The sequence below is a fragment of the Canis lupus genome, chromosome 29 (genome assembly GCF_011100685.1).
Source record: "Canis lupus familiaris isolate Mischka breed German Shepherd chromosome 29, alternate assembly UU_Cfam_GSD_1.0, whole genome shotgun sequence".
Lineage (NCBI taxonomy): Eukaryota > Metazoa > Chordata > Mammalia > Carnivora > Canidae > Canis > Canis lupus.
Window position 1 is genome coordinate 10,056,273 of NC_049250.1, and position 17,647 is coordinate 10,073,919.

Here is a 17,647-nt window from a genome sequence, read left to right on the forward strand (position 1 = left end):
CGTACAGTAAATATTAGTACTCAGTCGAGCTACAAAATGGCTTCCAAATGGTCTACAGCTGTTTGAAATAAAGTGCAAAGTTGGCCAGATGAGGATTTAAAAATCATAATACATCATTTATCATTTTCTCCAGCTCATCCAAACACTTTTGAATTCATCCTGTCCTGACTTAGTTATAGGCTGTGGTTTGTTATTCTAAGAAAGCTACCATATCCTATCTAAGGACTGCATCTTAGTGGTTAAACTAAAACATATATAACGGCTAATCTAAAACATACGAAGATCGACATCAAATAGCAATTCTAGAGGATCCAAATCCTGTTCATCTAATCTGGTGATTCACTGAATCATTTTTGAAATGCACTAAATACCAGCGTGGACACACGTTTTTATAGGCTGTTAATCCCTAATTAAAATCAGCAGTTCAATATCAGTGAATATGATAAACTCAAATAGAAAAAGAAGTCTAACATAACCTGTCATTTTTTCTTTTTTTTTTACTTTCTGCTCCTTCCCCAAACAAACCATCCATCTAACTCATATAAAAAAGGAAAATCTTATAAATACCATTTAATTCCTTCTTCCTTCCTTCTTTTCTGCTCTGGCCCTCAGTTAATCTCTATAGTCATAGTTTATTTCAACCAAGCCTTTACAGTAATAATAAGAAAAAAATGTGTAATTCTTCCAATTCTGTATTCTATTCAAACACTATAAAAAAAAAAAAAAAAAACCTAAAAGGCATTTTTTCCTTTTGGTCGACTTCAAATGTAGGGTTTTTTTTTTTTTGTCCCCACTACAAGTTCATATTTATAGAAAATGCTTAGAAGTACAGTTATGTATAAGAAATAATAATTTAATCACAATTCCCCGCTGTATCCTTTAGAAATTAACGTTTACAGCTTCTTTCAATGCTGTTATTATTTAGGACAGCTAGAGCAAGTGCATCTGTATTTTATATAGAACTTAGTACTTAAATGTGGTTACATTTCCATCATGTGTAACTTGCTCAGCGTTTTCTTAAGCATTCCAGAACTGAAAGACATTTATAAAGTAGTATTCAGAGGATTGAAAATATACAATGTGACAAAAATCTTGCTATCAATTCTTTTGCTGACCATCTGATCCCTCCAAATGGTCTACACAATAATGGTGTGATCTCCTTATGGAATAGTAGGCAAGCTCTTTGAAAAAAATGGCTACAAAATATATGTGTCGATTTATTAAATGAGGGTGACTGGGGCAAGTATGATGTCGTTCAATCACACTGAACTATACGTTGAGTGCCTACTATGTGCCTGCTGTGATGTGAGGAACTGAAGTTACAGAATCAAAAAAAGGCATTAAAAACATGCCTCTAATTGTGTGCATTTTGTGTGTCAGGCTCTATCTCTATTCTTTTAATTCTTTCAACAAGAAGGTTGCAATGGTATTATTACTCTCATTTTACAGATGAGAAAACAGAGTAGAATGGATAGTCATTTTATTCACTATCCTACAATAAATATAGCAAAACCATGTGGTGAACCAACGTGATCCAGTATCATAGATCCACCTTCATTTACTCGAAGGCTCCTCCTAGCTGCAGAAGAACTCCCCTTGAAGAGTCTCTCTGACACTCAACTGCACTGTCTACAGATGACGCCCCCGTAAACAGAGCGAGCCATGCTTGGGACATAGTAGGGGCTCAGGAGATCTGCATGATCGAGTATAGAATCTCCAGTGCCAGATTTCTCCTTTTGTGAGTATAAGCATGAGTGAGCATGATAAAGTTCTGAATTGCGTCTTCTACACTAAAATGCACACCAATGGAAATAGAGGATTTGATATACAGACATCCAACCCACCCACTGGAGTATTTTCTTCAAATTCTCTCTCCATCAGTGTCATGGAAGCTTTCAAGCGAGATGTCTGCTTCCACCGTAGATGAGCATAGGCTATTTCTACGTGTGTACTACCTAGGTTTACGCCTACAGGCAATAATCCCATTATATGCCAACAATGATATGTATACATACACACCTGCATTTGGGAAGTAAAATACACTAGCCATTTCATGTAATAAAATTATTAAAAGGAACTCCTCAGTTTCAACATTTTTATGAATCACACTTTTCTCCTATTCTACAGTTTATATCTGAACAATGGTTTCACATTTTTTTACTCCTGGTTGAAAGGAAAAAAAAAAAAAAGGAAACATGCATACTGTTTACAAGGAAATGGCTAAGATCAACACATGTGTGAGTGTTACAGTGCAACGGGATTTTAGTTGACCTTAAGTACTGTTGACGTAAAATCCAAATTTTATCAGAAGATAAGGGGGGGAAAAGCCCCGGCAGCATTTATGTAGTGGGTGTTTGAGCACCAATGAGGAGTAAATGATTTGATTCCATGGGCTCAGAGGATTTGTCAGCTGCCTCATAAGTATAATTCTGGCTCTTCATCTCCCTGCTGCTTCTAATTTAGCAGGACAGGCTCATAATTGAAGCAAATTAACTATTTACACTTGCCACTTCTACCAGGGGAAGAGGACACAGCAGCAGGAAAGAATGAGTAGGAAATTACATTCTTGCCACTTGTGTCAGACCTGCCCTTATATAAACACATTAACAGTAATTTCATGAGGCGTCAAACATAGGAATAAATACTGAGGGATAAAATAATGAGGTGTTGCTATTGAGCTGAACTGCTATGGCTAATATCCTTGGATATGAATTATGCATCCTGAAAGAAGGCATATGTTGCAGTATTCAAACAGTTTCCCTGCAAGTGAGATCTGCTCATTAGGCTCTGGATCTGGAGGTAAATCTACGCTCCTCTTCCATGCGCGGCAGGACTGGCGTTTACAGAAATACACTCCCTGGGCACCGAGGGCTCTGGTTTCTCCTGAATATACCAAACTATCTGAACAGGCCTTCCACTCCATTTTTAGCAGAACAGCATGTTTATTTAGCTCTTTGGCTGAAGCTTTAAAGCCATTTAATGTAATGTAAACAAGAACATTTTGTTTGTAATTTGCTAAATGTATTACAGCCCGACTGTGTCTCCAATTAGGAACTTAAGGTTCATTTAGTAATTTACATCTGGTTCTGATTTAAGGTGACTTTCCCTTTCCACTTAAGAGCTGCCTTTCCGTGGCTCAAAAGGACCCGAGAACCCTTTTATAGTTCCTTGGACCAATCCCTCCTGCTTCAAAGCTGGACGGACTCTTTAATTTACTAGGGCTTGATTTGTGCTCTATTGCCACCGTGGACCTAGATCTTTTACTCCGGTGACCGGAATCAGAGCATTCAGAAATAACGGGGATAGACAAGAAATTTAGCTGAAACCTCATAAAAAAGATGCTGAGGGTGGCTGAAACTCCAAGGAGCCTAATACAAAGGGCGTGATATTGTTAAGTTATTATTTTTCACTCTCTGTAGGTTCCAGTCAGTGAAAGATAAGTAGCAAAGACCAACATCACAGCAATACTTATGTTTTATTTCCCTTTCTCCATCTGGTGCCTTCTGAACGACTCAGTCCGCTTCTGAAATGGGCTTTCCATTGTCTTACGATTCATTAGCATTTAAAACCTCCGGTTGGAATCCCAAACACAATTCTGCTTCCATTCCAGATTCAGCACCATCTTCCAAAGTATTAAAATGGGGAGATCTCTGATATGTGAAGTTTGTTCAGTGGCTTTGGTGGGAATGATTCATAAGGGAGGTTTTGTGCTCCTGGAGGATTTTTTATCGCTTCTTTCAGCTTCCTTTTGATTTTTTCTTCTTTGAGAGATTCTTCACAGAAACCAAAGTACATACAGTTGCTCACTCACCATGGATTCTGAAAATAAAGATCTGCCCTTCTGCAGTGGCTTCTCTTTCCTGCCCATCCTCCACAATGAGGAAGCATGTGATATAAACATACAGCAGCTCTATTAGTCATGTTCCCTCTGGCTGTCAAGAAAACATTCAATTGTAATCTCGCTAATAGCTGTTTTTCCTTAAATATTGTAATTTTCTGAGCCCCTAATAAATCATCAATAATTTTGTCCATTTTCCCCAGTTCGTGTTTATATTTGTAGCTGTTCATAATTGTGGGCTATTATGACAACAGGATTTTTGAACAATTGTGGCACATGCAACGCTAGCTTCTACCGAACCAGCTGCCTATACAATGCCAATGACATCACGTGGGGCTCTTGTAACACGCCTAAATTTTGAAGTTTAATGGCCTGCCTCTAATCTGCTCCAGCAACATTCCTTTAAAAATACATAGCAGTATGTGCCCTCCCAAATTTGAATATTAAATGAGAGTAAAATACAATTAATTTAAGTTCGAAACAGAGATACTGTATTATGTTGGCACAATGAGTCAACATAAAGGGAAAGAACAGGTGGTAATACACCATAATAACACTTTGGGATATTTTGCTAAAATTCTCTTGATGCCCAAATGTGCACTCGAGGCAGGCCTGTTCGCTTTGCTGGCAACTCTTGCAAAGTGTGGGAGAAGCGCTGCCACAGAGCAGCAGAGCAATGGCCCATCTGATGCAGTATGCTCCCTTCTGTAAGCTCAGTGCCCGATATCATTCATTTGACCCTCTCTCTGCTTGTCCCCGGGATGGGCCTGCATCCTCTGCATATAACAGATCTCATTTTTGTGTGTACTCTTCGGCCTTACTCTCTTCGGTAAGCAAGATCACCTTGTAAGAGGGAAGGATAAGCTATGCTGAACCCCTGCTAAGTCAAAGGAGCATAAAGGATGGGGACAGCCATCGTAGAGTGACCCACACTGCTCCCAATACTTCGTGTTCATAATGGTGCTCCATTTTTAAAATATCAACTTTTTTTTAATAAGAGAAAAAGAAAATTATTTTTATTAAGTTATTTTCCTAAACAATCTTGGCATAACTTTTTAACACTTGGATTCTGATTATGAAATTGCTTTATAACGTGCAACGAGCTATACTGGCCGTTACAGAACTTCATCCTTTATTTATTAAACAAATTCTTTGCCCCAACCCTAACTATTTCTGTGGAGAGAGAACCTAAAGGTAGACTCATTACGAGTTACTTACTAAATTGGAAATAAGGTGCACAAGAGAAAGAGAAAAACGTTTGTCATCACACGCATACAATTAGAAATCCTTAAATGTTACATCATCACTATGATCCTATCTGCATTAGAAAGCCTTGGCCCCAATCTGAAAGGCGGTATGGGACAATGGGAGCGATTTTCCCTTTTAACATGACAGTCGAGAATAGTGAATCTCATATTCTAAGGGTCTGTAAATATGGTCACACAAAAAGAATGTGGAATATTATCTTAATGTTTCCCCTCTTGCTATAATAAAAATAAATGGCCTTATTATAATAGAATTAGTGGGAACAACCTGCAGCTTTGTATTTGCTGCCTTGAGGAACTACCTGATTTTCATCCTATGAATGCTATTCTTTTCCATCGGGGACATGGGTGTAGGCACTGACGTTTAACATCGATAACGTGAAGGACCAGTCATATGCTTCCCCCTTTCAAACTATTGGTCTTAAAACCACACTAGTTCCTCTAGTAAATGGAGGAAATAATTAGGGAAAGGTATCTGGGGTCCAGGAGATGGATAAGAGGAGTCAGATGAGTGATAGCACAGGCTACTAATGTTTTGTGGAATAAGAGTCGGTAAAGTGGAAGCAAAAGGAGCACGTGTGAGCTTTCGAACGAAACTTCCAGCTTAGATGCTGAGTCCCAGGTAAAGAGGAGGGCTGAGTCTTCAGAGGGGAATCCTGTATGTCCTCTGATGGGTGAGACTTGCTGCACATAATCCCGAGGGAGAGCGATCACTTTCAGAATGTCTCCTCCACGAAATTTTATCTCACCAAGCAAAAGAGTTTATAGTATCAAAGCCTGGTGCATATCTAAGAATATGCACAGGAGTGATCAAAGTCACGAGAGGCGTATGTCCTGGTGTGTGGCGTCAGGGGGTGGAACTGGGAGGCATTAGGATTCCAAAATCTGGAGCACGGATAGGGTTGGGACTCCTGGCCTCTATTCACTTGGTTACTCGTTCAGCAATGCTCTACTGAGTGGAAGAGTGAAGTCACTGTAGAATCCCACCATGAATGTCCAACATCAACTGGGAACCACATCACAGCTTCAGGAATGTGAATGCAAATTGATCCATGTTAGGACAGAAAAATCAGCTCTTGAATCCCGAAACAACTGTATTAGGTTTTCGATAGAATCACAAAACACAATGTCCACTACTCTCTTCCTAGTGAGATGGATATTTTAATTGAGGGCACAGAGAATGTTTCAGTGGTGTGTTTTCTGTCCTGGAAGATGACTCTTGCATCATAACGCTCCACATGGTAGGCCTGTGCTTTTCTATGAACCCATCCCTGAGACGGCAATCTTGACAGAGACATAAGAAAATGTGTAGAGATTTCAGACTATAAAAGGTAGCTTTGGCTTACAGAAAAGGAGGCCTGGGGAGACCTGGGGGCGGGGCGGGGGGGGTTCTTTGTTCCTTAGCAACCGGTTCTATCATTTCCACTGTTACTGATTTCATAGAGTGATAAGTTCTAGTCACAGTGATTCCATGTACCAGCCAAATCATCTTAGACAAACCGTTCAACAGAATGAGAGACCTGTTTTGTCTGCTAGATCTCCAGTGTCTAGAACACTCCTTGGGGCACATAGTAAATGCTCAATACACACTCATTGAATGAATACATGGATAAAGTTAACTACCTGGCTCTATTTCATAATCTACAAAATTTAGATAAAAGTATCTATGAATATTCAGCATCTATGAGTATTCAGCAGAATAAATGAAAGGAATCAAATGTGAAAGTGTTCTTAAAAGAGTGAGAAACTATACATTTAGCTGTTGATCGATATTCACAACATATAGGTACTTCTAGATGTATATAGCTTTGAGACTTTCTGTTTCTTAAATTCTTCCCTGGATCTGATAAGGAAACATAAAGGCCTCTATCAAGAGTCAACTAGGAGATTAGTACATCATTACCACCGTTCAGTATTCTGCAACAGCTACAGCTGCATTTATGTGGTTCTTTCAATGACTGCAACCTGATGATGACGCTTGTCTATTTTTTTTTTCTTTTTGACAATGAAATTCTAGATGGTGACAATGGCAATCTGGTTTAGAAATATGGGATCAATATTGTTTCTTTGTTGAAGGGGGGCTACATCTGTGTACTGAACTGTTGGCTCTCTCTCCATGATTCCCATCCTCCCCAAGATCTTCTGGGCTGCTTACGCTGTGGCTGAGATGCAGAGTGTTCCATGTGCCCCCCCCCCCCCCCCAAAGCATGGTCCTCACATCATGGCAATCTACACCAGAAGAAAATAACCAGGCATCTGGTCCCATTTAACACAGCCTAGAATATGGTATATGTGGGATTGAATAACATGCTCTGGTGGTCTTTAGGGAATGGCTAAGGGTAGAAACCCTTAAATCTGAGGTTCATTTAGCAAAGAGCAAAGAGGGTTTTGATGACCAAAGGGTAAATAGTAAGTGCTAAAGAGAAGTGTGGACAGTTTTCAAAATACTTTCTGTATTTTTTTTTTAAGTCTTTATGATCACATTGGCAACATTAAAGCATGATGTAATCCTGGCTGGGACATATAAAAGTCCTTCCAAGAGTAACTACAGTATATAAACCTTGAAACAAAGGAAACTAACATGCTATTTATGAAGACCAATAAAAGAGTATAAAAATATGTGAAAGTCTCCTGAAGTCTGGTTCTGATGGGGCGTATTCTCAGCCTTTGTTCCGGCATCTGAAAAATTCACCCACAGTCCTCTGAAGCCATTTTTTTAGAGTGAATATACACTTTCTTAAAACATGTTGATTCCAACTCCACTTTGCATTTTTTCTTACCTGTTTTTGCTCTTCTCCTAAACCATCCCACATTGAAGCCACAATTTTAGAGACTTCACCAAAGGTAGCATTTGGATTTTGGCCCTTGATGGCAGCCTGAGTATCACGAAAGAACAGCGCATAAGGCAGACACAGGCTTCTGGGGTTCATTGGGGTCCTTCTTCTTCTTCTTTTTGGGGGTTTTGGGCTTTTTCCCCATGTCAGAGGCAGGTCGCTTCTCTCCACCATTGATCTGAAATAAACATCAAAAATTAGAATTACAGAGGAGCTAAGAAAATTTGGCAATGGGACATCTTGTTCTCCTTTGAAGCTTACACAGATATACCCTCCCACACTCATCACACAAACACAGGCATTCCTGGGGGGCCCTTGGTTTTGTTGGTGTTGTTTTTCAGGCCAAACCAACTTCATATTTCCTATAGTTTTCATATTTATCTTTCTTTAAATCTAATTTACATAGCTTTAAAATAGTATTATCGGTTCTTTTTATAATATTATTATACCACTAAATATTATCCCTTACCTGTCAACTCTTCATTTTTCTCATTTGGGTTGCTGAATGACAAGTGGCATTATGATTGTGACAGCAGTGGATTCCCCCTATTGTATGAACAGCCTATCTTGTTTTTTTCTGGGGAGTTTATCCTTTTCTTCCTAAGTATGACTTTAAAACCATGGTGGGTGGGATGACTGGGTCGCTCAGTGGTTGAGTGTCTGCCTTTTGCTCAGGTTATGATCCCAGGGTTTTGGGATCCTGTATCAGGCTCCCCGCAGGGAACCTTCGTCTCCCTCTGCCTATGTCTCTGCCTTTCTCTGTGTGTCTCTCATGAATAAATAAATAAAATCTTAAAAAAAAAAAACCCAGTGGGCAACATGTTCCATAAGTTGAATGGCTTTTGATGTTGCATTTAAAGTCTATAGGATGCTACTAGGAAAAACTAGCAATGCTCATGGCTCAGTGACTGGCATAATTTAGGCAGATCAGTGCTGCCCAATGGAACCTTCTGCCATGAGGGTAAATTTCTATCATCTGCACTATTCAAAATGGTAGCCAGTTGCCACATGTAACTAATGAGCACTTGGAATGCGGCTAGGATAAATAAGGAGTAAAATGTAAAGTTTTATATCATTTTAATTGCTTGAAATTTAAATAGATGTAGCTAGTGGCCCTCATATTGGAAAGTGCATGTCTGGAAACTAGGTTCCAGATTCTAGACATTTCTAGAACAGCTTTATACTCAAGTTTAAAAATTGATTCTATTTTCACCATTGTCCTCAAGTATGAATATCTGGGTACTTTTCATTGTTATTCAGATGCAAATGGGAAAAAAAACATTCAGTGCCACTGAATGTTTTGAAGACATCTGCATTTGAATATGACCTTTGATATTAACTAATTATATGTGATGTCACTGCACCTGTATAGAATCAGAGATTTTGGCTTGGATTTCTCTCTAGTTCTAAAATTCTGTGAATCTACATGAGTAGCAAATAGTACTGACTCTGTTGGAAATCTTCTCCTCATGCAGCTCCCGACAAAAATGTGCAAATGTGCATGGGCCCAATCTCCTGATGACGCTGCCATTATCACATGAGGTACTATATCTTCACCTTCTGTTGTTGTTGCTTTTGTGCTCTCTGCAAACATATGTACAAACACTATGTATGTCATTCCAACAAACTGCTAGACAGGGTAGGGTAGTTTGTGTAAAATGACTGCCAGCAATGGAGAGCCAGCATGATATCCAGTGGGTATGCCATCAGAGGGTCTAGACTCATACCTTCTTTTGCTTTCTTTTAGCTGTGTAATCTTGGGGCAAATCATATCATTTCTCTGGGCCTCAATTTTCTCTACTGCAAACCAGTTGCAGTACCATTTTTGATTACTGAGAAGGTACATATTTATATTCATTTAAAACTTGAAAATGATATCACAGTGTTAATTATGACATGGTAGAAACTTAAAAATATCCACTGAATGAATGGAAAGAAATGACCTTAATATTAATTTGTGATGCCATATGGTCATAGTTTAAAAGATATGTTCCAAGTATCAAAGAGAGACAGAAAAAAAGCTACATGAATCCTTGGGCTTTGTTTTTAGTGAGAAAGAGTTAAAACATTATCATTTTGAAATTGTCTACTGAAGGAGATCACACATCTCCTTGGGAACAGGATGCTTTGAACCTGGCCAACTAAGGCAGATTAATATTAGAAGAGAACTTCCCTAGGAGGGATCTGAGAGGCGATCCTGTGAAATTGTTGGTCCACATGTAATCTGGGAGAGGTCCAGCATGTTTGGACAGAGTTGAGAGTGGCAAACTAGTGCTGGCTCTAAATTAAGCATGTGGGCAAGACTGACCTAGAACAGTGGCTTTCAAATATGGCTGCCCGTTAGAATCACCTAGAAACTTCGAAATAATACCTGGATATCCAGACTTCACACTAATTAACCAGAATGCTTATGAATAGGAGACAGTAGCCTCAGACTCACCCTCAACTCTAGGGTTCTAACTGGTATTTAAATACTTGAAAAACAAACAAAAAAGTAAAATTTCTCTTTACACCTGTATGCTACAGCTCATCTCAGTGTGCCTTCCTCATCATTTAGCTCTTTAAAATATCCCCAAGGGACACTTCTCTAACATCAGTGGACTGTTTTATCTTCCCCTTACTTGATTTCTCTCTGTGAATGCCCTCTCTTCTAAGGGTTCCATGACATCACAGTCCCTGGGTTTTACTCCTACCTCGGTGGCCTGTTTCCAGAATCATTTTTTGGCTCATCCTCTTCACCCAGCCATTCAGTTGTAGCCTTCCTGATGTCTTTTGCTGTCTTCTCTTGTGAGTTTGTACTTAAGAAATCTCACAGAGACACAAGATTTCCATTATCTTTTGTGGGTGGCTGACGGTCAAACTCATGTTTCTCCTGAATTTTGAATGCATTGAAACAGCCACTATTGGACATCTCTATTTGCAAGTCTTATTAAAGTATCTTAAACTCAGTCCAGTTTGTGTTATTCACATGTATAGTTCTGTGTATTTCCTTGATAGCACAATTTTGTAATAAATTTGATACAAATTCTTGTGTCAAATTTGTAATTATATAATAATTTATATGTTAGATCCTCTCTCACCCAGCGTATAAGCACCGTTAGGGCAGGTCCATATGTGATTTTGCTCACTAGCACTTATCATGGTTCCTGATTTATAGTAAGTGATTAGCATTTGTTATAATAGTAATAAAAATTACAATATAAAATAATAATATAATTTCAAGAATGAATGAGTCAAAGCATAAATGGTTTCTGTTACAGGAAATTAAACCACCCTGATTTCCTTGAGAACTTTAGGACAATAATCAAATATGTGGTAAGACAGAAAACACAAGTTTTCTAAAATTTTTTAAAAGTATTTGACATGTTAACAGTAATGTCTCTGGGTTATAGACAGTGTCTTTATGGTTTTCTTCTCTGTATTTTTTATAAGATCCACGTTTTATAAGCATGACTGTTTCCATATTCATAATATCAAATATTTATTAAAAGAAAAGTAGAAAGGAGTCAACAAAGTCTACCAAGAATAATAGTAAAAGTAGAGGGAACATGATATTAGAGATCATATTGCATCACGGATTAGAAATATTTAAAAATAGGGAACAAAGTGTAGGAAAATGAACACTTTTCCATATGGATTATTACCTGGACTCCTTTCAAATTTCAATTAAAAAATTAGCAAGCTAACATATCAAAACCTCTTTGATTACAGATTCTATCAATCTTTTTGGAAAATAATCATATGTCACTCACAATAGTAAATATCCCATGATGCAATGTAAATGTACTTACTAAAAGATTTTCCCAAACTATTTAAATAATTTCCCTCCTCCACCATCCAAAATTGTTTTTGAATCACTGATCTTCATGTTGCTTTCCTTTTTAAATTGTTATCTGGATGATAGGATACAAGTTTTAGATCTGCCTAATGTGTGATGCTGTGCTGTAACGGAAAGGAGAGTTATGCTCTTGTATCTGACAACATGGCTCTACTGTCTAGGGATGACCCAAGGAAGCAGGATAACCTGTAAATGCCAGTAGGAAGTTCTGCCAAGGGTATCAAAACCACAAACTATCATGTCAAAGTAATGTATTAACAAGCCTATTGGAAACTCTAAACAATTCTCTGCAACTAGTCCATTTTGTTTGTTGTCTGGAAGCTTTCCCTCTTTCCTGGCTTGTCCTGTAGGGTTAGCCAGATGTAGTCTTGCTCAATCTCAGTGTTTTGTTTAGCAGAAGCAAGCATTTCATGAGTTCTTCTTCCCATTTTCAAACATGGGAGACATCATTTATGCATTATGGAGTGTAAGTCAGTGGCTACAACTGTTTATCTGATTGAGTAGCTGACAGGCACTACACTGGGAAGGTGGGGTGTGGTCTCCCCTCAAGGCCAGTCTACCAGCCAGCCTCATAGCATTGCATCTGCTTTGTCTTCAATCTGTCTCCAAGGAAGATCATATCGATATGCCTTCCTTTTAAATACTTTTGTTAACCTCAATTACCTGCTGCTTAAGAAAACTGGCACCTGAGAGGACCAAGCTAAAGGATACACACAAAATATTAATGTCTCAAGATTCACTGCCTTTCCCTCAGTATATTAAAGGAGACCACTAAAGCTATATTCTTGGGTCATAATATTATGAACATTTATAGAATTGCCCCCACGGAACTCAACTGAGATTTAAACTAGTTCACCACAGTTGACAGGAGAGGAAACAGCAAAAGCAAAAATTATGTATGAAAGATCTCCATTTAAAAAAAATAATAAAATGTGCTTTGAAGGGAATCATTTATTATATTGTTCAGTGTTCTTTGTATAAAGACTTACTGAGTATGTACATCATCTTTGCTTTTAGGATGCGATACAGTGGAATGAGAATTCCATGTTGTGGTTTGTTACCTCATGCATCTGAGTAGTTGGGCAGTGCTATGTGAAGTTTAAGGGTGTCCACCACTTGAACTTCCTGGTGTGTGGGGGGGTCTTACTTTTCATTTTGCATTTTTCTTGTGTTTCTGAGGGTGAAGAAATGGGCAGTTATCTTGGATTCTGTGTAATCAAATGGGGATTTTTAAGGCCTGCTTTCTGGAGGTAGTTTCATCACATATTCGAAAAACACTATGCAAAGCCTCCTTGAAGAAAAAATATGTGGTTATAATTTGGATTCACTTACATGCCAGTAACAGACTGCATTTTGAAAAATACCTGGCTCTTTTGACCACTAACTATTTGGGATGAACACGATGATGAATAACTGTGGTAGAAACATAGCTAAATGGATTTGTAATAGGTCTCTAAACCTTAATTTTGAGGATTGTCTAGATCCTGAATTCCTACTTAGGTGGATGAAAGCTTATAATTCTACATCCTAATTTTCTAAGAGGCCCTGACTTCTAAAGTCCAGAGCAGCATTATCTCCTAGACGTTTCTGGAATGATGGGAATATTCTCTGTGCTGTCTAAAAGGGGTGCCACAACTGACAGAGTGTATTTTTTTATTTACTTAATTTTTAGTTAGTTAAATTTAAATGTACACAGTCACACATGATGAGTGTGTGAACAGTACAGCACTGTGTAGTGGGCATTGTTATTTTATTTTATTTTTTTTAAAAAGATTTTATTTATTTATTCATGAAAGACACAGAGAGAGAGAGGCAGAGACACAGGCAGAGGGAGAAGCAGGCTCCCTGTGGGGTAGCCTGATGTGGGACTCGATCTCAGGATCCTAGGATCATGGCCTTGGCCACTGAGACACCCCTGAGCATTGTTTTAGAGTAAATATTTCTGGAGTCACTAGGGTTCTGAGACTGGAGAGTTAAAGTGAATCCCAACATCATAGTCTTTAGAATAGAGAAGAAACCATCTAACGCAAAAATGGAAACTCTCCATGATGACAAGAGCATTGAAAGTAAGGACCAGGTGCTGTTTATCTTGCTTTCCCCTCAGCCTCAGCGTGGGGTCCTGCACATGTGTGGGATCACCACACATGTCCACTCTGTTACCTACAGCAGTGAGCAAAGGCTCAGAGTGACAAGACAAAGACCTTTGAAACACCTACAAAAGTTGTATGAAAATCATAACAAATAATATCATGGCTGGGTTGAGGCCCTACGTGTAATTCTGATCAACTACAGGTTTATTTCACAACAATTAAAGCACTAGTGAATAAATAAATGCATACGAAAATGCATAGATTAATATTACTCTCACATAAGCTTTACACAGATGCGTGTGCTTCATGTCACTTACTTGTAGACACAGATTTATTTCTAAAATCCCTAGAGGTGTCCTTAGGCTTCTGATAATCCACTCCTGCCATGTCTTGTTGCTTAATTATAGTGATGTATTTAACTTATTTATCACAAGAAAACAACATTTTTCACTTAAAAAAAAAAGCGTGTGTTAACGGTGTTGCTTAGATAATACTTCTTAAGAATACAGAGTACAGGAGTTAAGACTCTCAAGGAAAGAGAATCATTGATATTGAAATGTCCCTGGAGAAGTTAGAAACGTCTATAAGCATATTTAAAATAAACTGCCGCGGTCCCAAAGCCTTTAATGGAGCTGGGAGAGCTGTTTAATGCACACTATCTTGCAGTAATCGCTGTAGTTTAAAATAGATTTTAATCAAGCACCATCTGCATAATAGGCTGAACAAACAACACAGAACTCCACTTATAACTCTTATCATATAAAGTAAATATTATAAAATCTTCGCCATAGAAACAGGGCATATCACAGCACTTTTTTGTGATGGTACTGTTGCTGTAAGTGAAAAATTTTGCTACTTAAATTCATTCTCTCTTTCCTTTCTAAACTATGCCATCTAAAATCCCCTTATGAGAATAAATTCATATAAGCATGGAAAGTAAGTCATCTAGTTACTGTGAAATCAGCAAGGCTGTACTACTTCTTTCATTTTGCAATCAGGTTTATTATTATCATTAATAATAACAGTACATTCAATGACTCAAATCATCAATTATAAAAAAAAGTTTATGAAATGCCTTACTTTTTTTTTTTTTTTTTTTTTTTTTTTTGAAATGCCTTACTTTTGAAATGATTCAGAAGCACGAATCTGTATCACAGTTTATAAAGCAAATTCATTTTTAAGGATCCCCGATCTGCAAAACATAGCTAAGTATTGTTTTAGGATGAGCTTAGCAAAGATAATTCAGTGGCCTTATGTAAGGATAAGAAATTCAGGCTACTGTCCAGAAAAATTACTTTCAGGTGAGGAAAAGAGTTGATTATAATTATATATACCTAATAGTTATATTCATCGATTTTGTTGAATTCACTTGGTCTTTTCCAAATTTGCCTGTCTAGGGCAGTATATTTATTTCTTATTCTTTTGTATCGAAAGAATCTAAAATATTCTTTCTGCCATACAAGAAAGCACAAGAATGCTGGCATAGGGTCCTGTGGAATAAAATGCCAGGTGCCTATGTTTAACCTCACTTTATTTTATTCCATGAATTAGTGAAGTGTGTTCGATTACCTAGGGCATGAATCATCTAAGAACATATATACCTTGAAAATAATTTATCCTAGTATAATTTAATTACTTAAATGGATTTTTCAAATAACTGTTTAGAATCAGGTACTAACTGTCTGACTGAATTTTATTATTTTTCCCCAGAACTAGTTTGCTAAACTCAGCCTTAACCAATGGGATACTTTATTTTTGATAAATGAGGAATATATATTTTTTCATGTGCTAGGGTCTAAGGAATTCTTTAGAAGAATCATAGATCTTACATCATAAGAAGTGTTGAACAATTGCATTATAAATACAGCTCAATGTGGAAAATAATAGACTTTGCAGTGCCAATTTGCTGTCCTATTGCTAGATAATGTGACTTGACACTTGGTTCTAACATTGCTTGATTTCACTTAGTGTTTGCAGAAACCTGTCTGCTTATCATTTTTTCTTTATTCAGGAATCTTCTTGCCTGCAAAACGGTGGTAAATAAAAAGCACTTTTCTAAGAGCTTATTTAATTGTTGCTCTAGTGACTTATCCTATTTGCTTTGAGGAAAAAAAAATCTCTTTTTCTGTCCAGCGAGGCAAAGCACATGCATTGATGAACTTGCAGCTTAGTAAGAAACTCTTAAAAGCAAAAAGTAAGTGAAAGCAGGAACTCAAAGGAATAAGCAGAGTACTGAAGGCAGCTTTCATCTTGAAGATAGTTGCTGAGCCTGGTAAAATTGAGTCAAATGCACAGTAGATAGAAGACAAAGCCCAGAGCTGACCAAAAGTGGGGTGCTTAACAGGAGGGTTGCTATCAAAGTCAGGACAGAGAAGAATTAGACTCCCAATGCCATTCTGGGATAAAACAACTTCCCCTGAATGCACCCTCTCAGAACCTGCAAAGAAAATACTGAATGGAGAATGGAAAATACCTTTTGTGGTAATTTACCAACAGAAACAGCATTTGTTAAGGATGGATACTCTAAATACATACTACTTTGGGTGACCTGAAAAAAGCCAGGAGTGGTTCTAGATCCTAATGGCCTGAGATGCTTGGAGAAGCAAACACAAATCATCCTTAGAGGAATCTTCCCTTGGACCAGGTCTGATAGAATCTTCATAAAGTTTTAATGAGCACCAGCTCTTAAGCTAAAAGCCAAAAAGCCAAATGGAACATGGCATCAAAACCAAGAGCCAGCATCAACTACAGACAATAGAAACAGACCTCGAAAGACTTAATGTGTTGGAATTAGCAGGAACTGTCAAAAGAACAAAAGAATGAGATATATGGAGGAAGAAGAAGCAACTCAAAAGGCAGCCCAGACAGATGTGAGAAAAAAAACAAATAAAATTAGAAATATAATAATTGTAATGAAAACCTCAAGAGATCAGCTTTAATTTCAGATCACATCCAGCTGAAAAGAGAATTATGAAATGGGAAATTAACACCAATAAATTAAGCAGAATTGTAATACAAAGGGGCAGAAAAACAGAAAATATGAAGGTCTAGTGTATGTCTTATCAGAATTACAGAATTGCAAGGGAGGATGGGGGAAAGTCAATATTCCAAAAACATGAATGGCTGAAAATTTCCGGGAACTGATGTAGAATGGAAGTATTAGGTTCACAGTAAATTTAAAGACCCACGGTGAAGCTGCAGGGTTCAAAAGGCAAAAGAAGATCTTAAAACTAGTCAGAGAAAAGACAGATCACTTTCAAAGAAAAGACAATGAAGCAGTAGAATTCTCAAAAGCGATAATGAAAATCAAATTGTCATAGAGTAATAGAATGTCTTCGATAGGATAGAAGACAATCAGTATCAGTCTAAGATTCCACACAGAGTGAAAGTACTTTTTAAGGCAATCATGTTCCCAGTAAATGCTCATGAAAGAGAAATTTAAAGGCATATGGGATAATGATGTCAGATGAAAGAAAATACTAAATATGTAAAAAAAAAAATCTAAAGAAAAAAAAGGCTGTAAAAATAACCAAAATCATGTTTCATGGAGATTATTAAATGACATGATTTAATTAAATTATGATTAAAACAACAGCAATAACTACTCCATGGTGTTGAAGGACGTTGGGAGTAAAATATTATAAGAAGAGTAAAGCTATCAATCAATGTTAGAATTTTACACATTTGTGCATCAGCGGTAGATACTAAATGAAGAGAAAGGACACAATTTCCAATCTTACCATGGAAAATTATGGAATGAGAAAAACAAGAATAATCTTAAG

General features: G+C 37.5%; 1 protein-coding gene and 1 long non-coding RNA gene across 2 annotated transcripts in view; one reads left to right on the forward strand and one right to left on the reverse strand.

The window, feature by feature from the left end:
- TOX (thymocyte selection associated high mobility group box) overlaps positions 1-17,647 on the reverse strand; it is a 299,580-nt gene that overhangs the window by 25,970 nt on the left and 255,963 nt on the right. The window contains 2 exon segments of the mRNA XM_038579374.1: positions 7,884-8,006; positions 8,008-8,115. Coding sequence (XP_038435302.1) covers positions 7,884-8,006; positions 8,008-8,115 — 231 coding nt within the window.
- On the forward strand, positions 6,025-11,252 carry LOC119866702. Its single transcript, XR_005380987.1, has 3 exons — positions 6,025-6,344; positions 9,413-9,479; positions 11,198-11,252. It is a non-coding gene; the product is annotated as an uncharacterized LOC119866702 (long non-coding RNA).